Consider the following 25,797-nt stretch of genomic DNA (forward strand, 5'->3'; position numbering starts at 1 on the left):
AATTAAATTAGCACATAATAGCAAATCTACAGCCTCATTGAGGAAACAATCATTTCCTGTCACCCATAGCAAGCTGTACAAATGGTTAGTAGCCTTAGTATCAAAAGACAGGGCTACTTACATTTGTAACTTACACTTTAAGAAACAAATTGACTAGTAAGACTTGTAGAGTAAGCAGCAGATGAAAAATATACTAAAAATAAACTTGGAAGGAAGTTCCTGGCAAAGTAAATACTTTGAAATAAATCTACACAGTCCCTTGCCTGTACACCAGAAATCTAACAAGCCCTGGAAACTAAGATTTAAAAGACTTAACTTAAAGCTCACACGTGATGGCTTCCTTTAATACTTAACTAAATGATTTTTATTTTGCTGCAGAAATACTAATGTAATATGCTAGGAATTTTTGTAATATGTAATATATGTACCATATTACTTTTCTAAAATCCAGAATGTACATATAAGAATTTAGTTGTTTTCAGAATTAAAAAGCTAAGTCGGTAGAATTATAAGGTTTATAGCTATCATTTACATTTAAAATGGAATGCACTTGGAAATGTCAGGGTTATCCAAGCTTTATCTTAAGTTCATGTACAGATAGATACATGTGTATATTTAAAGCACACATTACATAGATAAATAACCTAAATTTTATTAATCTAGTTAGAGGTAGGTCATTGTAATATAATGATAGTTTGGAGTTTAAGTATCACTTTTCATCAGTGATTAATATACATTAAATCATGGGAAAGAACCCCAATCACATTTGAAGGTCTGTGTACATTAAAATAAGATCAACTAATTTAGCTTTAACCCTCCATTACAGATTTCTGTTCTTTGTGTATTTTGCTAGCATTGTAAAGATGGATAAGACAGAGCAGCTTTCTATAAGGAGACCACTGATGCCTTCCTGTCTTGAGAGATATATCTCCTGTTCTCATCCTGTGGTCATATGTCAAAAAACCCAGAATAACAAGCTGGACATGATGTACATGCCTGTAATGCCAGCACTTGGAAGACTAAGAACGGAAGATGTATGTGCTGGGCAGCATAGTGGGACCTTGTCTCAAAACAAGAACAAACCCCATAGGTACATGATTTCATTCATTCATCAAATAGGTATTAAATAGACCAGACATTTTTGTAGTTAAGAGTGCATTTGTATTTGGATTGTGCCAAAATACAATATGTCAGCAGATTCTTTTATTTTTATTTTATGCGTATTGGTATTTTGCCTGCATGTATGTCTGTGTGAGGGTGTCAAATCGCTTAGAGCTGGATTATAGACATTTGTGAACTGTCATATGGGAGCTAGGAATTGAACCCAGGTGTTCTGGAAGAGCAGCCCATGCTCTTAACCACTGAGCCATCTCTCCAACCCCCAGACTATTTTATAATGTACTTAAAAGTATTTATTTGAGAGTGAGAAGGAGAAGGGGGGAGGAAAGGAGAGAGGGAGGGAGGGAAGGAGAGAGGGAGGGAGGGAGAGGGAGAGAGAGAGAGAGAGAGAGAAGAGAGAGAGAGAGAGAGAGAGAAGAGAGAGAGAGAGAGAGAGAGAGAATGAGAATGAGAATGAGAATGAGAATGAGAATGTGCGTGCAGTTCTCCACAGAGTCCAGAGGTATTGGATCTCCTGGAATTAGAGTTACAGGCTGTTGTGAGCCAACTAATAATGAGTGCTGAAACCCAAACTCGGGTCTTCTACCAGAGCAGTACATGTTCTTAACTGCTAAGCCATTTCCCAGCCCTCCTTTATTATACACTTTTATTTTAAAATTAATTGCAATAATTTGTGTTAAAGTTTTTTTTTGGAAGTATACACTTATAAGTTTACACACATACATGGATATACACACTTTACCTAAAGAGTATACATGATTTCATCTTAATTGTATTTTTATAACAAGACTTTTGTTGAGAGTCTTTAATGTCCTGTCAACCACATACCAGTGACTTGCTTATGAATTATTCCTGGGCCAGAATTGAGTTCTCTGCCCTCCCTCTCTCTTATTTTCCCCGAAAAGTTAATTGTCTCTAACACATAAATCAGTTAAATAGCAATAGAAATAATCTAAGAGTTTTTGAAATGTGTTATAAAATTTTTTGCCAATAACAATCCTCTACTTGAGATAAATATAAACCTAAAGAAACCCAAGACAGAAAAGGTTAAATACCGACCCCCAGAACTCATGGACAGTTAACATGCTTGTCATAGGTTATTTTATGATATCTTCATATGATGATATTGAGATCTGTTTTGAGAAGAAAAAAATACAGTAATACTGAATAAAGCCATTGTCTTAAATTTCTCCTTTACTGTTCTTGAATGTGGAAATTGAAGCCTGTGCTTATTTACACTTATGTGTGGGTGATTCATATGCAATAGTTCACTTGTAAGCAGTTTATAGCTTTTCAGTCATCCACAGAAGTCTTTACCAGTTTAGATTTTTTAAATGTCATTGTTACTACTGCTGTGAACACGTAGAGGCAGTATTGCACTGTTTTTGTGAATCTTGTCTGAATTTTGGGATTTTTAAACTGCTGCAGTTACAGACTTGTTCTTGGATGAATGGTAACCGGATGTCTCACTTTTCAATGCACAGTTGGGCCTGCTCTGTTAGGTTGAATTCAGGTTCTAGTGTGCATTATGCAAAGCTCTTGTTTTGCAAAAACTCATATCCTTAATTTGTATTTGAAGTCAAGGAATGTGTTGTTAATTAAAAGAATAAAATTCATTTGTAGTTAGATAGTAAAACATGAGTAAATTAATTCATGAAAATAGGCATACTACTAAAATCAGTGCAATTTGCTCTTAATTGTTTTATAAGAGCCTTTCAAGAATGTGAGGAAAATTTTCGTGAGCTTGTCAAGCAAACAAAACTTAGATTAATATGTAATCTTACTTTAAGATTCTGTAATTGTATGTACTATTTTTCAATATTAAAACTAAGATCATTACACATTTTGTTACAAATTCTTATAGTTTTTTTTTTCCCCTGACTCTCACTAAGAGAAAACTGAGCCAATTGTATTTCCATCTATTAATTTGGTTTTTTTCAACGCTTCCTGTGATCTGAGGACTGCTTTCCACATTTGGAAACAACAGCGAAAAAAGCAAACCCAGTCTTCACTATTGGTTCATGTCAGAATAGTAGAGAGCTTAAGTCCTTGGATAATGGCGCTCTCCAGACCTGGGCATGCATCCTTACTGTATTGTTTACTAAGTAAGCCTTAGTAAGTAAATACTTAGCAAGTAAGCTTATGTAAATGGAGACAGTAAGTACCTACATCATAGGGTTGCTGTAATGGCCAAACAAAAGAATCCACAGGAAATGTCCTCAACTGTCCTCAAGCCCATGGGGCTAAAGAGTATGATCAATTCACAATATCAATATATCTTACTTCTACTTCTGATTTTTAGATTAAGTATTTTAAATATTTTTTAAATTGTGAAAGAAAATGCATAGCGTCAATTTTGAATAGTCAATTTTTTTAGTTTGCTGAGTGACTGGTAATCACTGTCTATAGAAAGTTAATGTGATTTGGTTCTACCTTCATTATGTAGATTCATTCAGTGTGACTACCCTGTATAAAAATTAACCCCATTATGTCTATATCAATGGGAAAATGATACATGACATCTTTGTATTTTGTTTGGTGTTGGCTTAAAATGCCATTAAATGGAATTTTTACAAGTGCTATGTAAGACTTGAAAACAGTTTATTGGTTGATGTATTCTGTTACTTCCTTCAATGTCTCTAGTCAGTTCTTTCCATTATGATTTTAAGTTATGAGACCTTTTCCCTTCCTAAAGCCCCTCAAGTTCAGCAATTAAGAAATGGAACACACTTGTTGGCATCTTTGAAGATGATCTGATTAAAGTGGTGCTCATTACTGTGCAGGCAGAGACTCAGAAGCACATGGAGAACTGAGCTTCGGATATTAGCAAATGTACCTAAACATTTAGACTTTTCTTTACTACACTGTGCTTTCTTCATTCTTGTATATTTTAGTCTTGTAGGAGCCATGCTTTAATGTGCTTACATGTATGAACACACACACCACACACACACACACACACACACACACACATTATTCTGGTCTGCACCCCTGTTTAATAGCTTATCAGCTATGTTCCTGCTGCAACTGCTTCCCAGAGGGGAAGTGTTGCTCTGCTGTTTTCGTATTAGCTTTGTTATCATACGGTATTTCTCAGCTGCTCCCACTCATTACCATACAGCTGGTGTGTAGAGAGGAGGAGGAAGCAGGCAGAAGTTGTACTGGCTACAAGAATAAGAAGCTCTTTTGCAGATGGGGTGCTGGCAGATGGGGCATGTGTTTGAGCAGGTTTTACTAATGACACAGTGTGTTAAAAATCCTTCTGAGAAAGTCCAAGGTCACTGTCATGAATTTAGAGCTTTCCAGGTTGTTCAGCTTTGAATAAAACAGACCTTTTTAGAGTCTTAATTAATACAAAAGGTAATAAGTGGTAAGCCCCAACTCCAAAAACATCTGAAGAGCTTTTCATTTATTTTAGTATGTTTTTACCTTTCTCTAACATGATCCAGAAGCCTTGATCCTATCAGTTAGTGTCTCTTACCAGTTTGTGTTGTGCTGTTAGAATTTTAAATATATTAAATTTCAAGCTATATGCAAAATATATGCTTTGAAAAATACAATAGCACTCATTTTTGCTATACAATGTTAAAATAGTAGAAGATGAAAATGGCAGAAGAATTAGAAATGTGAGTGTATGTGTGGTGTTGGGTATACTGAAGATCAGGGTACGTACTGTACAGTTAGAAATGGTATGGAGGTGTGTGCCTTGTTAAACTGTCCTGTGCTTGTTTCTCATACCCATAAAGCCACATGAGATGAAATTGGAATGACTGTCAGTACTTACTTTGAAACTCTCAGCCAGATGAGGTAGCACACATCTGTAATGTCAGGACTTGGGAGACTGAAGCAGTTTGGTGCTGCTCTGTGTTACATAATGAGTGCCGGATTAGCCACGGTTGTGTACCAAGACTATGAGGAAAACAACAACAGAAAAATGTTTCAGCAGCTTCTTACTCCTTTGCCCCCCTCTGTCCCGTCGTGTTCCCCCCATTTGTGTTTTGTTTGTTTGTTTCAAGACAGGGTTTCTCTGTGTGTAGCTCTGGCTGCCCTAGAACTTACTCTGTAGACCCTGCTAGCTTTGAACTCACAGAGATCCACCTGCTTCTGCCTCCTGAGTGCCGGGATTAAAGGCATTGGCCACCACTGCCCAGCTTGGCTCCTTTATATTAACTCTAGTTTTTTATATATTCTGTCTTAGTGGAAGATTATTAAAAAGAACAGCTAAAGTAAAATACAGCTAGGAAAGTATATGTAAAATGTACAGTATCCACTTTAATTTTAATGTAAATAAAACTCTTATTTTGTTAATGGAGATTAAAATATATAAATGCACATTACATACAAAATATAGATAGTTAATTTGGGGTTTGAAGTTATAACATGTTTGTTTATAAATTTTCATGCTTTTATTATTATTTTTTGATTGATAATTAGAGGCACAAATTCTGTTAATGCCTATAAATAAATAAAACTACCTGAGATTTGCAGAAATATACATTGATAAACATTGTTAAAGTATGTTCGTTTTATAGTGAAAGTTTATATTCAGTGAGGCAATTTTAAAGGTATGAAAGTCTCAAAATATTCCATTACATTTCCATTATGTATCAAATTGTATTTCTGAGACACACATTTTCTTAGGGAGAAAATACATAAATATACAAAATTATAAATAATATGTAATAGAATAAACTAAATAGCTAACATTTTAAAATTATTTCTGTAGATCTGTTTATCTGGTAGAGTATATCTGACATTGCCAATAATCTCTTATGAGTATTATTTGTTGATGCACTACAGAAGCATCAAAATGGAAATGCTCACTGCTGTCATGAAGCCTATAATCTTATGGGGAAAACAAACAGGGTAGTCACACTTGACAAGGTTCTGGCTTCACTGTGATTGAGAGCTTTAGAGTGAGGAGATGATAGGAAAAAATTAGGAGAAACCTCTGTGCAGGTGACTTACACTATTTCCTCTTCAATCCAGACCTGAGCTTCAGAGCCAGTTGGTACATGGTGCATCCTAGTTTGGACGTCTGAGAGACATGCTCCTTCTCTCCTGTCCTCCAGAAAACAGAAACAATCAAACAGCAACAACAAAAACAATCCTTGCTTTGTCATTTGTTGTCTTCTAGCTGGTCAAGCAAAAAAAAAAAAAAAAAAAAAAAAGAGCGATCTTTGACATATCCTTTTCCTTTGTTTCTGTCACCTGTCACTAATACGTACTGCCAGTTTTGTGTCCAAACACCTCAACTGTTGGTCCTTGTGTGTCTGTTACTATCCTGCTAGTTCACGCTGCCATTGCCTGTGGCCTGTCCAGTGAGAAATCCTTCACGGGGTGTGCCCATACCCTCTTTGAGTCAATTCACCTGCTTTCTACCTTGCATTCGGAATGATTTTCCAGGAAAGGTTATCTGATCACATCTTCCTTGACTGATACTCAGTATTAACTTTTCATCGCTTTCATGTAAAGAAAAAATTCTTCAGAAAGTTTTGTATAACCCAGTCTTTTCTTATTTTCTACCCTTATTCTGTGCCACTAGCCATACAGGGTCATGTCATCCTGTCCTGCACCCGCCGTGATCCATCTGAGTTCAGAGACTAGCCATCTCTGAACCTCTAGACTAGAACAGACCTTAGCATTATGCAGTCTTGTAACATTCTGCAGCACACAGCACAGTTTTAGAGCCTCTCTTTTTGCTTTATTGTCTTTATTTCCTTCCTGCAGTACAATCCCAAGCCATGAAGTTGAACTCATACTTAGCTAACACAGAGTAGACAACAAAATGAGTACTATATTGAATGAAGGAGTGTCGTTGGAAATTAAAATAGCCATATAAATCTATTTGTCAAAATCCTGCAGCCTAGCAGGATGAAAGTAGAGACAGGATAATGAAGTATTGAATAAATTTACAGAGACACACATTTACTAACAATGATGTTTGCTGTAAGGAAGGGACAACTGTACCTGGGTCAAATTGACATCTATTAAATATGGATTGGCTAGCCGGGCGGTGGTGGTGCACGCCTTTAATCCCAGCACTCGGGAGGCAGAGGCAGGCGGATCTTTGTGAGTTCGAGGCCAGCTTGGTCTACATAGCGAGATCCAGGAAAGGCGCAAGACTACACAGAGAAACCCTGTCTTGAAAAACCAAAAATAAATAAATAAATAAATAAATAAATAAATAAATAAATAAATAAATAAATAAACAAACAAACAAACAAACAAACAAACAAATATGGATTGGCTCTTAGAAAAAGAATGTATGTGATGAAAATCAGAAAACAGTGCCAGAGCCAGGTGTGATGATGCCCAGTACTGGAGGTGGGCAGGGAGAAGTAGAAGGATCATGAGTTCCATGCCAGCCCAGGCTACATAGCATGCTGCATGTCAGCCTAGATTGCATAGTGAAGTCTTGGAAGTGGCTAGGTGCAGGGGAGGAGGGGACTGAACACAAAGAGATAGATAGCCACATTAGGTACTACGCTTGTACTTGAATGCTCTGTGAGTCCATGGAGAAAACCTGTGAATCTGTATGTGCTACTTACAAGTAGAACTATATTGTTAGATTGTTAATGAAACTGAAAATATTTAGTATCAGATGAAAGCTATGATCTCCTTCAAGTGTATTTGGCTGGAGGAGTCGACAAATAGCACTTAAAGTAATTTCTTTGATTATGTGGTAGGGATTTTCACTTCTGTCAGTTACTCATGGGGTTCAGATCATCGTAGTAAGGAGGGAAAATCTCTGACTCTTTTGAAAAGATATTTCACTGGAGATGCTTCAGTGTATTCTGGTCCCTATTAGCTTTCGTTATTTCCTTAGAAAATAAAGCATAGGACCATGAAGAAATGAAGGTAGGACATAAAAGTTCCTAAAGGGCCTTGAGAAACAGCTCAGCAGTTAGGAGCACTTGCTGCTCTTGGAGAGGACCAAGGTTCAGTTTTCAGCATCCTCATCTCGTGGCTCACAACCACCTGTAACTCCAGTGCTAGGGGATCTGACACCTTCTGGCACCACAGACACTTACATATACATGGTGCACATACAAATGAGCAGGTACGTACTCACACATGTACATGCATACACGTAAAAATAAATATTTTAATTTTTTAAAAGTTCTTTAAAAGTGAGAAGAGTACATAATGTTAAGGTTGGATGCACTGGATCACGTTGGGGTGGGGGTGACCCCTGTTTGTTTCATGTGTTGTGAGTAGTTTTCTTAGACTTTCTTCCTCTGCCCACTGATGACTGCCTTGTCTTAATATATCTAATGCCAAAGATAAAGGAACTTGTTTTTAGCAAGGGGACATTAGCAGTTGTATATCAATTCTTTGTCTTGCAAATTCATATGTGCAATGTGTCAATGTACACATGTAGCTACCTGGTACCTGGTTTGTCTCTTCTATGTTTACCATAGCTTTGGTGCGGATTTCATCTACATGTGACATGTTTGCATGCTGACACTGCTCAGAAAACATCCTGGAATATCTGAACTACCAGTATTTCTTGCCTTAATTTCGAGAATCCCATTTCATTCTGTCATTAGAGGCCAAGATCTGCCTGTGTTCCACTGCCGTATTTTTCTGGCCTTGGGGAAGTGAGTTAAACTCTCGGCTTCTTTCTTCATAAAAAGTCAGATTGGTGTCATGGCACCTTTGCCATAAGGCTGTTGTATAGTTGTCATGAGTCAGTGAACATCTGGAAGAGGCCTCACTTGGTGTGTTTTCTTCCCAGGGTACATCCTCCTCCTAAAAGGACATCTTCGGGTAAAGTAGTTGCTTATAACCTCTTTGATTGTGGCCACTGAAGGAACACTCAGTCATTTTAATACTTAGTGACTTTTCCCTGTATTGTTTTGGTGTCAAATATTATGTATATTTCCTAGAAATAGTTATCTCTTCATCTTTCTAGCTGTATGTGTTTTTATATGAATTGAGGAATATATTTAATTATACTCATCTGTCTTTTTTTTTTTAAATTGACCTGTCTACCCTTGTGAATTAAGAAGTATTCTAGGATAGAGACTACTATATTATGCTCAGCTTTACATCTTTTTTAAAATTTTTTTTTATTTTTGGCTAATGTCTAGATTTTGCTAACCTTGGCTCAATACTTCTCAAATGTGGTAGATTTAGATTTTTTTTTTTAAAAAAAGCTTAACCCTTATTTCACTTTTCACCTTCTCCTTCATTGTTTAGAAAATAAGAAACCATTATATCACTCAGAATGTGTTTGGCTAAAATTGATTGTATTGCAGTGAGGTTTGGGGGTAGAAAATCACTGTGTAAATTAATCCCAGTAATCTCCCTTTCCTGTGCTACCTATATGTGAACAAATGTAGTGATTTCACAAAATTAAAGTTTTGGGATGAATAGGTTGGTGGAGGTAAATTATAGCTTGGCCTGGCAAAAACCTGTTCATTGTAATTGTTAAATAAAAACCAGATAAGTAAAAATGTTTTAGAAAGTAACATTTAATTTTAATCTTTGCTGTTGGTGTGATTGTGTTGCTGATTAGATCTTCACTTATTGTCTCTTGAAATACCTTTAAGATGTTTCAATATGCTATTTTGTTCCTGTAGGATAATTTTTAAATGAGAGGCTTAACATAAAGAAATTATTTATCTGTGAGTGTGCATCTTTATCTCAAGAACTAACAAATGCCATGACTTTAAGATTTTGATCAAGTTTGACATTTTTTTTTTTTTGGTTTTTCGAGACAGGGTTTCTCTGTGTAGCTTTGTGCCTTTCCTGAAACTCACTTGGTAGCCCAGGCTGGCCTCGAACTCACAGAGATCCGCCTACCTCTGCCTCCCGAGTGCTGGGATTAAAGGCGTGCGCCACCACCGCCCGGCCAAGTTTGACATCTTTTTGCTAATCTTGTTTGTATTCTAGCTATATTCCTGATACTGCTATTTTTCCTGTAAAATGTACTCATATGTTGACTTGTAAATGTAAATTTTTAAAAGATTAAAATTCACTTTTCAAAAGTACTATGAAACCACAGTGTAGGGATGCTAGCTGTTTGCCATGTCCAGGGCCAGAATGGATCTCAGTTTATCCCAGCATCTGTTCATCCATCCTTCCATTTCACACCGTCATTTGACTAGTGGAAAACTCAAGATACCCTTCTACAGAAAAAGAACCTTTTGAAGTTAGATATCAGGTATGACAACCATTTAAAGTCAATTTTTAGACATTCAAGATCTTCAAGTACTTATTAGTATACATCTTTAGATCATGTGCTAATTTTTTAAGTGAATAAACAGAATGAATTTATAAATAAAAGATTATGTCAAGCTCTACTAATGGCCCGTCTATTTCCAGCAATATGCTTTTGTATTCAAATTGTCTTTGGAATCTCCTGCACAGGTAGGGGATCATGTAAGCATTATGCTACTCATAATTCTTGCAATTTGTTAAATTATACACGCAGTAACTGCTTCAAATGTAAATTGATGTTTTTGATATGAATATTTAGCACCTTCCTTTCTTTCTAAACATAGTGGGGTGATCACTGGTTTCTTTCCTGCTCACTTGACAGTATATCAAACACTTGAATACTTGGAAGAGCAAGTAAGCTACATTAAAAGATCACTCTGATGTACTTTTCATAAAGCAAAAGACTGGTGGTGCTTTGTTTATTAGCCTGCAACCACTGTAGAATTCAGTGTTTCCAAGTAAGTGGGGTAAGCTTGTATTCACAGGTATTGATTCATGGTTAGAGTTTTTAAAATTTGCTTAACAGACCATCTAAGGCTACAGAGTGAGACTCTGCCTCAAAAAAAAGAAATTGATTAAAACTGTCTGTTGTTATTTTGAATTCTAGAAAATTACTGAGTTGATGAGAAGAAATGCCTGTTTCTAAAAGTTCAGTGTTTGAATCTGACTTTATTTATCTACCCACCAAATGTTGGCAACTGAACATAATTGCCAAAGTCAGAGAGTCAACCATAGCAAGTCAGAGAGTTGCAAAGCAGATCTGTGACTGCTTGTTGCCAGGCTGCATCTGTGGGTAAGAGCAACTCTGGTTGAAGGTCTTCTTTAACTTGGGCATTCTGTGATTATTCTCTGTGTTCCTTTATGGTCACAGAGAATAGTTTATGATGATGTCCTTTCAGCTCCAATAACTGAAAGTAAGTACATCTTTTATTGTAGTGGACATTTGTTAAAACAAATACTGGCAGATATAATAATAGTCATTGGTTATTTGAATCCAGTTGCTCTATAAAATAGTAAATTATCAAATGTAGAAATCAAATGAGAACAAAAAGCAGGAAAGCAGTGAGGTAGGGCTGTAATGTGATAGAACCTTGGTTCTCACAGAACTGGATCAGTAGGTGTGAAGAACCTCAAATGGTGCTTTACAAGTGGTACAGTAGCTAGGGGTTGGGGGATCACCTGCTCCTAGTTCTCTTCTTGGTCCTAGTTTAGTGGACTTTGAATTAGATGCTATATTTGAGAGCTGTTTTGAGGTGGTAATTATTATAATATGGAGCAGTTGAAAAGAAGTCAAATACTATTAGACTTTTCACCATGTCTCTGTGTGGATGTGTGTTTATGTTCAAGTGGGCATGTGCATGTGAAGTGGAGGCCAGAAGTCAACATTGGGTGTAGTCCCTTACAGCTCTGCACCTTCATTTTTGAGACAGTCTCTTACTGAGTCTGATGCTAATCTTTGGCTGAGTGCTCTGGGCAGCACCTCCAGTGATCTTTTCGTCTTTGCTTTTCTCTCCCAACACCGAGTTACAGATAGTGCAGTCTCACCTTGCCTGGCTTTTATGTAGGTGCCGATGATCCAAACTGAGGTCCTGTGCTCACATGGCAGAGACCTTATTGTATCCCTTATTTCAAAAGGTAATGATCACTTTGTAAGTGACTTACAACTTTACATTGATGAGAATACACAAGAGTATGAGCAGGCATTATATAGGAATGTTGTGTTAAATCATTCCCATTTCGAAGTCCTTTAGTGACTCACATTGCCTTTCAAACTCTTGATAGTGGTCTGTATGATCCTTCATGTTCTGACCTGTGTTTACCTCTCTGACTTCGTCATTCACCATTGCTTCAGCCTAAACAGATGGCCATGTCCTCTCTGAACAACCTGAACCTGGGCTCAACCCTATCACTTTAACTGCAAAGTTGTCTCCTAGGTGGACCATTCCAAATTACCCTATCCTTGTAACTGCTCTCTTGTTCCAGAGCACTGTGCTCTTGTCTTAGAGCTGATGTGAACTTCATGTGTTCATTTTTTTTAGTATTTTTATCTCCCTCCTCCTGCAGAACATGCACACTGCATCTAAGTAGTGTGCTTATATCCACATAAGAGGTGCTCAAAGAGCAAGCTTGTTTCTTTATTGACAGGCAAGGACAGAAGGAGAAGGCCCACAGAGCCACTTAGGTGATTACCACCATTAACATTTTTATTTTTAGGTTTTTCTTCCCTCCTCCTTAAGGGGCGATGGTTGAACTTCAAAGTAGCCCTTCCCCAGTTTGGTGTTTGATAGACAGTAGTGACGTATGTATTTTAGAAAGAAACTTGAGTCTAGGGGTATAGGAGGCCCAAGTATAGGAGAAATGGTTGATGGTAGAACGGTATGGGAAAAATTCCAAACTGTCCATTTTTGAATAGTAAGGGTTCTGTTAGTGGGACTCAATGAGTCATATCTCTCCGCCTCTCTGAGGTGCACTGAGGAGTATAGCATTTTACTAATGGTTAAGAGATCTCTCTGCACTGTTCTTCCACTACACTGTATTCAGGAACACAACTTGCTTGTGAGTGTTTGTTGAAACAGAAAGACCTCTTATTTATTAGTCAGTATTTCCAACCAAAATGAAAAATACAGTCTTCATGCCTACTCATACATTCCTGTAAGTTCTCCTTGTACAGAAAGGCATGCAGGCCTCTTAAATGAATTAGGTAGATGGCTAATAAATTAAAGAACGTTGTAACTTTAACGTTAGGTAACTGAGTTAGTAGATGGGGTGATGCATGGGTTACCCTATAATGAACCTTTAATGTATTTTTATTTGACTTTAGTAGCATTTTATATATATATTTTTTGAGACAGGATATTTCTCTCAATTATTATTTCTTAGTTGATAGATTTTTTGTTGTTGTTGTTGTTTTCCAGACAGAATTTCTCTGTGTAGTTTTGGTGCCTGTCCTTCATCTTGCTCTGTAGACCAGGCTGGCCTCGAAATCACAGAGATCTGCCTGCCTCTGCCTCCCGAGTACTGGTACTTAAGTCGTGCACCACCACTGCCCAGCTAGTTGATAGATTTTTAAACCTAACTTTTCTTAGTTTCTGTCACCTTTTCCTGAATTGACACTTTCCTCAGATTTCCTACTTATAATAGAAGCATGGTTGTGAGGACCTGAGTGATCGTTCTGTTGATCTGAGTAAGATTAGCTTGTGGTTTGCATTTATAATTATTATCTAAATAACAGAGCTCTTCTTTCTTTAGCAGCGTCTGATTTTGTGCTCAGCTTGACCCACCACCTATGTACTTCGAAATGTTGAGCTCTGGAGCCAGAGCCAAGTCCTGTTTAACCTAAGTAAGACACTCAGCTCTTACCCTTTTCACCTGTTAATGGTAGTTACCATTTGTAGCATATTCATTGCATGTTGGACATTCACAGAGTCCTCACAGTGACTGTGGGGTATGTGAGTAATACCATTACCAACTGAGCTCATGAAGGCCAAGTGACTGAGGGCACACTGGTGTTTAAGTCAGGGTTCCTCTGATTCTGCGTCTCACGTTCATCCTCACACAAAGGAAATCTAGATTAGATGGCTTCCAGGTCCATTCCATAGCATATGGATGACTACTGCTACTCAACTTTTTTGTTGGTTCAATAGATAACACTACTTTTACTTCTTAGCTTTTAGCTTTTTTTTTTAAATGGCCCAAACTTTGTTGTGACTAATAGCTAATATAACTCCAGAATTTTAAACACCTTGAAATGAATATAAGATTGGTATTCACACATAAGATTTCAGATACATGAAAACTTTTCTCATATACATTTGGACATCCAATAAATCTGGAAGTGGATAGAGAAAATAGAGTAAATTAGACTATAAGCCTTACATTAAAGGGAAATTAATTTTATCATTTCATTTTTTCCTGTGTGTTAGTTTACTATTTTATTTTTCTTTTTTCTTTCTTTTTTTTTTTCTTTCGTTTTTTGAGTCAGGGTTTCTGTGTAGCTTTGAGCCTTTCCTGGATCTCGTTCTGTAGACCAGGCTGGCCTCGAACTCACAAAATCCGCTTGTCTCTGCCTCCCGAGTGCTGGGATTAAAGGCGTGCACCACCACCGCCCACGTACTATTTTGTTTTTTGTAAAGTCAACCTCTTTTTGTATTTTTCCCATGACATTTTCCTTACTTTACTGAAAATACTACTATAAGAATAGGTTTACAATAATAATTTAAGGGGAAATACCTAATAATGTACAGATTTAAGATACTGGTATTATTTTATAGATCTGAAGTATGAATGAGATGGAGAAATTCAGTACTTCTTAGGTAAATCAGAGCTAACTCAAGGATGGCTTGCATGCGCTGGTGCCAGGTTAGTGCACAGCCATTGACTAGAATGTGAAGGATGTTGCCCTTATACTAAGTCCCCAACAGTTCTACAGAAATATAAATTCTAGAAAATAAATAAAACTTCTATCTGTATTATTTTCTTCTGTGACTATGCTAAATGGAACTCTTAGCTTTCATCTGTGTGTAAGTTCTGGATGTGTGGACATTTATGCATTTAGGTTTTTGTATATACACATGTGCTGTAATCTCTGCATCAACATTGTAATTGATCGTGTCAGCTACCAGAGGCTGGTTCTTTGTAAAGAGGATACTAAATAGCTTGAATTTAAAGGAAGGAAAATAAAAAAAGAAAGAAAGAAAATATTACTTTTACAGTTATACTTAATTAAATAAAACTTTTAAACTCTGAGCTTTATGTTCATTTACAATTTGATCTACTATGGTCACAACTTTCATATGTTATTATAAAATCTTCATTGTGTAAGTTTTTAGTTTTATTTTAAGTTATAGATTATGCTGTTTAATGTTGGTGATTTTTTTAGTAACACATTAATATTATAGTGTTGGTTTAGTTGGAAAGTAGTCTCAAAATCTAGATTTTAGTATTTTTAGAACTAATTTTATTGTGGGTTCTAAGAGAGGTGTGTGTGTGTGTGTTACCTTGTCCTTTCTTAACTTACTATACATTAGAAGAAAATGTCTTAAATTATACACTCTCCTGTGCTTGACACGTTTTTTAATGAACGTAGGAGATGCCTTACTAGTCTATGCTCTCACCTACTGCAGCAGTATACATGCAGATGCTGGGAGCCTTTCAGTATGAACTTACATCCCAGAAAGTTAATGGCGATGAGTTGGTAACATTTCAAAATGTTTGTTACAGCCTCAGCATGCTTGGCATTCCTTTCTTTGATGTAGAAAAGTTGAACTGTCTGTAATCTAAATTCTGTGCTCAGGGCAAGACAGCTAACTGTGGTAGGTAGTTTCCTATTCCTTCCCAGAGTAGAGTGTTGTCATGATGACGGAATCACTGGCTTCAAAATACAAACACATCCTTTTATTATTATGAGGTAGAAATGTAGTTTTAAATGTTAGCAAGGTAACGAAGAACTTATGCTCATGGTGCAAACAACTGATTATATTACAATAAGCCTGTAAATACTAAGTATGATAGGTATTAAGAAACATACTTTATGTATACATACATGTCTCTGTCTGTACTAAATTATGCTATGGTTGCTACTGCTTGCTTGTATGGCCAATTGTTTAAAGCTGTTATTTGATACATAAAGCTTTTCTGAATGTCCTACAAATAAACTTGAGTGAGATATGAACCTTCAAGGAGTAATTAGTAGAGATGAAGGTGCACAAAAATAATGCCAGACTGCTATGACAGACGCAATACCAAGACTCGTTAGTAGTGATATGGAGCAGCAGTAGAGCTGTGTATTGTGAGGGGGTCATGAGCCTGAAGGTCAAGGCAGAGGACTCGGACTCATTCTTTCTTTTGTTGACACGGTGTGTGTGGACTCCACTTGCACCGTCCGCGGAAGACTGGTTATTTTTTCTCACTATACATAGATTTTGTTTGGTTTTGTCTCTAACCATACCTCGTTTAACGAACTCAGTGATTCCAACCATGTGCTGAGAAAGAGCCCGTTCACTTGGACTAGCTGTGTGAGTTATCTCCTGTAGGCCTGGGCTCTGGGACAGAACATGTATCTCTGTGCTGCTTATTTCTGGAGTTACTGCTGGCATCCATTTATATACATCCAACTCAAAGTTGTTCACCTTGCTAATAGATTTTAAGTAATGCTTACAGGTTGTTAGCACAAGGGATGTTTCTAAAGAATGGAAAATTTATTGCCTAGCTGAAATTACATGAAAATTTACTTTAGTGTAATGAATACCTATTTAATGTGATATTCTAAAATTTTATACAATCCTCTCAGTGTTTACTTAGTTGTAGTAACCTACTATCTAATCTTTTTGATGAACTTACTATTTGATGTTACAGTATAAGGCATAAAATGCAAAATAAGCTGAGTTACATAGACCATAAACTAACATTCTGATGTTTCTGTCTATCCAGGTATAATATTGGTAGAAACAAGGACCTTATAAAAATGTATTACTAAAACACCTGAATATGATTAATGCTTGAGACCATCAATATTTAAGCTAAGACAGCCAGAAATCAGACTATGTGGTTGATTTCCTTTACAGTATTCATGAGTAGATGAATTCTGGTGAAAGACACAGCATGGTTTTCACTGAAAGGACTTCAAAGGACGTTGGAAAATTTTTTCTTTGTTACTTTGAAATTTGATTAGAAAATTGGTGAACTAGTTTTGCTTGTCCAATTAAATTAGCATTGTAGATTAAGTACTGGGAGAATTGTTTAAATACTTGGTAAATTGAGGTCATCATTAGCGATGATAACCACACGTATTTTTCACAAAGGAATAAGTTAACAGAAGTCTTTCCCAAGTGAGGACCTTGATAGATGAAGGAATGGGGAAGTATAGACTTCCCAATGTATTGTTTCAATAAACATTTATGAGCAAGTTTTCTTGTAACTTCATGGCAGCTGTGTAACAATGAGAGCATTCCTTTGACTATATAGAAGACTCAGCAGCAACATTTTGAGGTAGTTTTCCATTTTACTAGTGAAAGTTCATCTCTGTTCTTAACTCAGTACTTGAACAGGGTTAATTCAGTTGGAGGTAGGCCACAGTTTGAGCTGACACAGAAGGGACCCGGCCTGTCCTATCCCTGGTTCACTAAATTTACCCAGGACAAGATGGTTGACCCTAAGTTCTACAGGAGATTCCAGCTAGTTGTTAATGTTCTTCAGTATCCTGAAACAAACAAGGAAGTCCTATTTGCTGTTTTTTTTTTTTCCTAAATCATGAGGCAACTAGTTAATAAGGGTCTGTGTATCTTCCTAATTATTGGATTCCCCCCCCCTCCTCAAATTAAGAGATTTTTAAAAGAACGTCCCTTTGAAGAGAATGAATTGATTGCTAGGAAAACTAACTTTCCTAAGTATTTGTGTACATGTTGTGTCTGATGGGGGAATGATGTAAGAACTAGGTAAATGTTAGAGAAGATAATAGTAGAACATAATTTCTAGGAAAGAATCTAAAATGTGCATCTCCATAAAATTTACATTATCTTATTTTCGTTCGAAAGTAAATGGCTTTACATGGAATGTCTTAGTTATAATAGTAAGCATTTTCAAGTTGATATTTCACATATTATTCTATCACCATGAAGATCTGTTAGACAGTGCTTAACTAGTGGATTTGTTTGTTTGTTTGTTTGTTTGTTTGTTTTCTGGAAAAAGGAACTGTCTAAGTACTTTCAATAACTGGAGGCACATAGCTTACCTGTAATAAAGAACATTAGTGGGGAGGGGAGGAGTTAATTAGCTGGGCTCTTCATAACAGGCTCTTCTTACCCAAGGAGCCTTATCACCGCCTCCAAGGGCAGTTGTGTAGCAGGTTGCAAGATGAATACCTAAATTCATACAGTAATCATTCTAAAAAAAATGTTGCCTTTAGGCAAAATTAGTTTCTTTATTATTACATAAATTCCCTTTTAATGCTAAGCAGTGTGCATTATCAAATCGTTTTTGAGATACAAGTCCACTACCTCCTGTTGACCCAGGTTGGACCTATGTCAGGAGGTTCCCCAGTGAGCAGGGAGTGCAGCTTTGGCTCACTTTGGAGACAGTAGCCTTCAGACAAACGTTCTGCAGTAGGTAGAATTGGCTTATCTTTAACGATAATCCTCATGGTTCTCCAGAATCACTGGTAGTTATCTTGAAAACTATATTTTAAAAGAATGGTAATGTATAATGGTAAAGTATAAAAAAATATTTTCTTTAAATCTTAATATAAGAGGCATACCAGCTGAAACATATCTTACATTACATAATTTCTGGGTGGTTTTTTTTTTTGTTGTTGTTGTTTAAAAAACAAACAAACAAAAAACCTATATGCTTCAAACTGGTTTACTTTATTGGCAGTTCCCCCAAGAATATTTAATTTCTCCCTTTGGAATTGCCCTGCCGGTATTGCCCAAGCTAGGTGAAGAGCCTGATCAGCCTCTGCCAAGAGTGGCCGGTGGGATGACAGTTAATGAAATAGCCTGCTTTGCCTTGGGGGCGGGAGTACCCAAATACATTTCATTTTCAAAATGTTTCTGGAAGGACTTATTTGTGGTAACGCTGAGTGCTATTTAAAACTCGTCAAAAATGTGGGTTTTACAAAACACAAAAATAATCTCCTGAAAGTTTGGAGGGGAGAGGGCTGTGGTGTGGGGGCGGTCTCTGCTGCCCACGTCCGCCCTCTGTTCAGCGCGTTGTGTGCTTACGGGCTCCCTGGAGCAGATCACCATATAATTGATGTGCAGTCTGCATTGCTGAACCCTGGACTGCACCATTCTGTGTTCAAGGGAAGATGTAATCTGATCCCTCTGCTGCTGAGGGAGGAATCTGTTCAGTCAAGGCTTTGACAGGGCACAGTCTCCTCCAATAATCTTGTGGGTTCTCGCTCATTATTCCCTGAGTTCTCCTCAGTGGAGCTGCATGCGTGTGTGCGTCCCGAGCAGCATTCTGGTTCTGAGCTGCGTCTGCTGGTGCTGGGGAGTTTTGCTGCCGGTTCCGCTGCCTAATCTTCCTCTTCTGGCGTGCCTGAGCATGTCCACGTTAGAATCTGTGACATACCTACCTGAAAAGGGGTTATATTGTCAGAGACTGCCAAGCAGCCGGACACACGGGGGCACAGAATCCCTGAAGGGGAAAAATACAGAAAATATGGGTTTCTACGGCACATTAAAAATGATTTTTTACAAAGTAAGTAATCTGTTTTCTTCCTGTTCTGTGTGGTTGTGTGTGTGTGCCTGCCTGAGAAGGAAAATCTGTATCATCAGAGATGGCTGCAGTATCCTCTAATTTTGGTGGGTGGCTGGATGTCTGGTATTCTGTTTTATTTCATGAATGTTGTAAGCAGCTATGGAACGACGGCGTGAGCTGGGGGAAGCTTTAAAATGAAATGTATATTTCCATCTGAGAATTTTTCACTGAGAATGTATCCAGACTTGAGAAATGTGGCTCCGTTAAATGCTGACCTGAAAATACTCAGCCTCACTTGGCTTTTCGTGAACCTTTCCGTTCAGTTTTCCTGTACCATAGACATACATATGTGTTCACTAGTTAACTCTTAAAGTGTAGTCACTGAAACGTGTGGGGTTCATATTTGAAGAGATTGTACTACTTGTGGTACCTTAAAAAATTATCCAATTAATTTGTGGTTGTAAAGTCAGTATTTTCAGTTAACAGTACAATATTTAAAAGACTTTTATAGTCATTCAAAAGGTGCTTTGTTTTATAAAATAATTTAAACATAAAACCCCCTTCTCGGTGATTTCCTTGATATATGTTTTAAGTATTTTTATTCATTGAAAGAGTCTAAGATGGAAATAAAGTTTGCTTTTAGTGGCAGATGGCATTTGTACCAGTGTATTTACAAGACATTCTGGGAAGTTCTGAGAGCCAGCATTACTGACTTAATTCAGATGAGTATCAGAGATTCTCATAATGATCGTGAAAGACATCTGTGAAAGTTACCAAGTTCTGTGCTGACTGACCTTTCTGATGGATTCATTCGTGTACATGTTCATATCTGTGTGTCTGTGAATTATACACGTGGAAGCACATGGCTACCTATGTATTACAGCTTTTATATTATTTATGTCTGGTTTTCAATACAATTACTTACAAAGAGAAAGAAACAGTATGTTTTGGAGAGGATTGTCTTTAAAAAATAACATGAGTATAGAAACTCCAGAGGGGAGAACGCAGACCAATTCCATTTTCCCCAGTAGGCATTTCATGAACTAAGGTATACATTGTGCATAAGCTTCTTGAACCTTCGCAGCTAAAAACCATCCAGTGTTGACTGGAAGACTTTGTGCATGATGATTAGAGTCCTTGCTGTCCCATCTCAGAGTTCGAGTCTTTTAGGTTCTTTTTAGTATTTACAGTGTATACACTATGTTCCATGTGTTCCTATGTGAAGCAATAGGTAGGAAAATGAGGCTGCTGCAAAATAGGGGTTCCACTTTACTATAAAATAAAGATGGCTATCTCCCCATAACATGCAATAATACAGTAGCTAGTGAGTCCGTGCAAATCCAAGAGAGGGTGTTGAAATAGAAAAAGTTGAACCTCAACAGATCGTATTTTCTAGTTTGGAAATAAACATATACTCAGATGACCTACATTAATTGATAGTGAAATACAAAAAAATAAATTTCAATATTAACGTTAACAGAATGCAGTTTTGAAAGTATTGATAGCATAACATTGCATAGTGAGAAACCTTTAGGATGTACGTGTTTGACATGTCTTATATACATTTATCTTAGTCATAGTTCACTCTCTTAAAATCCTTCTGTTGTTTCAAGACTGTTTTGTCCTGATTATGGGCTGTATACTCTGCATGTAGCAGCTGATGGCTTCTCCTACAGCTTTATTGTAGCAGATGCAGATTCTCTGCTGTTAGGGTTTACTCTTTTGAACTGTCTCTGTTGTCCATGCTAATTACTTTCTTCTTTATTATAATCACTGGTCAAGATTAGTTTATGTACATTGCTCTCTACCTTTTTATAATGATATGAATGTTTAAAATTCAGTTATCCGTATTTTTGCTTGTGAAATTTTTAATTTAATTTTTTAGCTTAAAATAATTTTAAAGAAAAATGAAGATTAGTAAGAAAGGCATGTTAAATATGGTTTTTTTCTGTGTGTGCTAATAAAATATTTCTTGTTATTAAACTGAAAATATGAAAAGTACATAATTCTCTAAGGATATGATGAATATTAGTTTCTAAATCACCATACACTGTTCATCCCAACAGAATACTAAGAGAACATTACCTACCCAGTCTATAAGAAAATAGGAAATAAGCAAATAGGAAAAACTATGTAATATATTTTCTATTTAACCTACCAATAGTCACCATTGTAGGTACATGAAAATTTAACAGTTTTTAATATTAGCATGCGAACTCAAAGTCTGATAATGGACCAGGTAATTTAAAACAACGACAACAACAACAACTTATCTGTTTTACCTTATAGATGAAAAGAAAGTTGGACCATGGTTCTGAGGTCCGTTCCTTTTCTTTGGGAAAGAAACCATGCAAAGTCTCAGATTATACCAGGTAACGTTAAATAGAGGGGGTAGATGGGGGTGTCATTGAAAGCTTTTCTTTGGATTTGTTTTCGCAGAATAACAATGCTACTGTATTCAGTGTTGTCAGCTGTTGTAACGTGTTTTGATGTTATAGAAATGGAGAAGGACTCCATCTACACCCGAGCAGAAGAGCTGGCTCTGTCCATGTCGTACCTTCTTACTAATACACTAATGGGAGGCACATGCAGGACTTCTTTGAACAAAAATTTAAAGTCACAATTTTAGGGACTTCTAAACAGTAAACCACGAGATCTGAATGTGAGGAAATGTCTCTAGTTACTATAGCAACTGCTATTCTAGGGTAGATACTTACATATACCAAATCAAAGATAAATTTATTAGCAGTGAGGTAAATCTCTCAGTTACGAACTTAGTCTTACTCCATGGAATGAATGTGTTAGAAATCCCCATTTATTGACTTGATAGGTTTTATGTTTTAACACATACATTTCTACTCTTGTAGAATAGTTTCCATAACAACTAGATACAATTGTAGTCTTGTTTCCTGCTTCACTCCATCATTTTTGGATTTTGCATCAGTATAAAACTTTGCCCACTCTCACGCTAATTAGGCTAACTTCTTAAGCACAATATCTCATTTCCCAGCCAATTAAAAATGGCTTTGGAATGCTCTATTTTAAAATTTAAATGACAAAAGTATCTTAAGAACCTTTGTGGTCCCCCCCCCCTTTTTTTGAAAAACAGGTCAGAATGAACAATAGACATTCTAAGGGCATCATGGTTATGATCTTTTTTTTCCAAAGCATTTTGATTTAGTTATTTTTATTCTATAAAGTAGAATAAAATTAACATTGCCTAGATACAAGGTTCCTTAAAACCTTATTACAGATTGCATCCCCCTCCAACAGTTTGTTTTTATTTCATTCAATTGTGGAAATTTCTTTAATGCTCTTTTGTAAAATTAAGGGATCATACTACTTAGAATAATTTTACATACAGAACACTCTGGAGAGACAGTGCCACAGAACAGAAGCTTCGTGCTGCAGAGCAGCTCTTCTCTCCCGAGTTCTCTTGGTCATCTGACTGCTCCACTGTTTTAGGCACTTCCACCAGAGGGTGTGGAGGGATAGAGAGACAAGGAAAACGTTCGTTTCAGTTGCTTTTCCTTCTAACCTTGAGAATGTATTTCTTAGCTGAGAAAGTTGAGTTTGATGTTAAACTAATTGTCAATGTCATTTTTTTTTAATGGACAGATGTCAGTCTGTCATCATTTTGGTTTTCTGTTAATGTTTTAATCCCGAGACAAAAGTATTAGATGTTCAGTTATTTTAGAATGGAATTTTTGGTACCGAACAGATTTTCATAAAATTTTAGTTGCTTACTTTTTATATCAAGAAAGCAACTGCCTTTGCACAAGAATCGTCCGTACTAAAGCAAAATTAGAACCGATGCATATTTATGGCCATGTCTTTGGTACTCTTTTGTCGGTTACTAACGTATATGTTTGATATTTAGGGATGCTTTGGACAGGTTTTTGACAGGTAATAAGATGAAACTCATTTTCTGCTTTTTTTTTCCTTAGGAAGTTTAAACTATTAACACATTGTGTTTTATTTTTGAGAAAAAGAAGCTGAATTTGCTTTTGAACTAGAAGGAAGGAAAGATTGACTTACTTATTGAATATTAGAGATTGTCTTAAATATTGAAAGATTCAAAGAGTCTAGGCATGAAGATTTTTCTGTAAAATACAGTGATTTAGGTATCATTTTAAAAAATTGAGAGTTGCTTCATTAGCAGTTTGTCAGATGTTGATAATCAGTTGTTAGGGTACATTTATATGTGCTCTTTGGATTTTTTCTTTTCTTTTCTTTTCTTTTTGGAACAAACCCTCACTGTAGCCCAGTCTGGACTGGAACTCACCGTGTCTGGCTTGGGCTTGCCTCAAACGTGCACAGTCCGACCGCCTCACCGTCAAGTGCTCTGGGAACAGGTGTGAGCTGGCTGCTCTTGGGACTTCAAACCCTTTCATTACCAGAGTTCGGTGAAGGAGGATTCTCTCACAGATGGAATTTCCTAGACAGGGCTTGTCCTTTTAGTCCGCCTGCAGACAAGCTCAGTGTTTGCCCTGTTGTCGGTGCTTGGGCTGCCTTAGAGGACCGCCAGCCGAGAACACCAGTACATGTCTGCATTCTGCCTGCTCTTAGGTAGCGGAGTAATACAGTTGCAGAACTAGATCAGAACCACTGTTCTCGGTTCTGAATGTATTGTTTAGATTTTTCCCCCACTATCTTCAACGTTTGAATTATTAGACAAGAATCTTTCAATCGTCTTTTTTCATTTAATTTTGCCTGAAAGTTCTCTACTTGTTCTGAAAAGCTGCATGTCTGATCAAGGCTGACTACTACCAGATACCTAAGCTCAGCTTAAATAAAGGCATCTGGGGCAAACTTAAGGACTTATGTGTAAGAAGTGAGATCAAAAACATTTTTGTCTCTGAAATATTGGTAACATTAATGCTTTCACATTCCTTTTAATAAAGAAAATCTAAACTTTAATTTGAACTAGTCATAGAAGTAGGAGCTGTATGTTCTAGGGCCATGTTTGCTTGCCTATCTGCTTAGTCATTTACTTACTCACTTAAGGTAAGAATTGAACCAGGCCCGTGTCCACTCAGCATGTGTGCTACTACTAATTGCACCTGCAGCCCTAAGCAAACATGTACTGGTGACATACAGATTTTTCATAGAGTCTTCCATTTGATTGCCAGTAACATTGCCTGGATGATGATAGGGAGAAACTTTAATTATAATAGTAAAACAGGGCCAAATGTGGTGGCAGATACCTGTATTTCCAGCTTTGAAGAGTTTGAAACAGGACAATTGTGAGTTCAAAGCTAGCCTGGGCTACATAGTAAGTTTGATGCTGGCCTTGACTGCATAATGAGACCATCTGTGGAATAGGAGAAAAAGAAGAAAGCAAAGTAGGCTTTGTGTATCCCTGCCCTCTGAGAATAGCCAGCAAAAGGGATTGCTGTATTGATGTTTGAAGAACACCAGATCATTATTCTGATGAAATCACAGTTCACAGCACTTAACTAAGACCTATCTTTACCTCCACTCTTGTACTTTTGTTTTTTGTTTTTAGTACCACTGGGCTTGTACCATGTTCAGCAACACCAACAACTTTTGGGGACCTAAGAGCTGCCAATGGGCAAGGGCAACAACGACGCAGGATCACTTCGGTCCAGCCACCCACCGGCCTCCAAGAGTGGCTGAAAATGTTTCAGGTGACTATGGGACCACGTTCTTGAAATGCTTCACTCAGTTGCTTGGGGCTGGGATAGGAGGTGCAGATCATTCAGCCATTAAAACATGGAGTGTTGTTTGTGCTGTGCCAGGTAGGAGCCTCGGAGACACTGCACGAAATGAAAGAAGCCAGATGTAAAAGGAAATGGTTATTAATAAAAAGAGACCAAGTAGGTTAGTGGGTGCCAGGTAGACAGGGGAGAGGACTGGGGCTACCTGCTAAGAGGTGTAGGGTTTTTGGAGGGGAGGATGATAGAAGATATCTGGAATTGGGTAGGGTCGTAGTCATCCAGAAAGACAGGCATCCTGGGAATCCCCGAGTGTACACTTAAAATAACAAGCCTATGATGTGACATACATCTTTCAGAATGAAAGTACAGTGCTTATTTGTATAAGTTTGTATTTGCATATCTTTATTGCTTTTTTTAGTTAGACAAATCTTTATTTTCTTGTTTATATTTGGATTTCTATGTCATTGAATGTATTCTTGATTTCTGAACACGTTTCTTATAAATAAGGCATTTGAGATTAAGAACTGTCAGTGAGTCTCTGGAGGTGACTTACCCTTCACTACTTCCCTAG

At 37.0% G+C, this 25,797-nt stretch overlaps 1 protein-coding gene across 6 annotated transcripts in view; it reads left to right on the plus strand.

Moving 5' to 3' along the window:
- The window catches only part of Fbxw7 (F-box and WD repeat domain containing 7), a 170,340-nt gene that overhangs the window by 124,314 nt on the left and 20,229 nt on the right, over window positions 1–25,797 (plus strand). For 5 of the 6 annotated variants that reach the window (XM_028894269.2, XM_028894271.2, XM_037206698.1 and 2 more), the window contains 2 exons: window positions 21,835–21,917; window positions 25,055–25,196. In XM_028894269.2, the coding sequence (XP_028750102.1) occupies window positions 21,835–21,917; window positions 25,055–25,196 (225 nt within the window). Of the gene's footprint in view, window positions 1–19,067; window positions 19,546–21,834; window positions 21,918–25,054; window positions 25,197–25,797 lie in introns of those variants that run through there. The other variant, XM_028894272.2, reaches the window with a different exon arrangement.

This window comes from Peromyscus leucopus, chromosome 6 (genome assembly GCF_004664715.2).
Source record: "Peromyscus leucopus breed LL Stock chromosome 6, UCI_PerLeu_2.1, whole genome shotgun sequence".
In the NCBI taxonomy this organism is placed as follows: Eukaryota; Metazoa; Chordata; class Mammalia; order Rodentia; family Cricetidae; genus Peromyscus; species Peromyscus leucopus.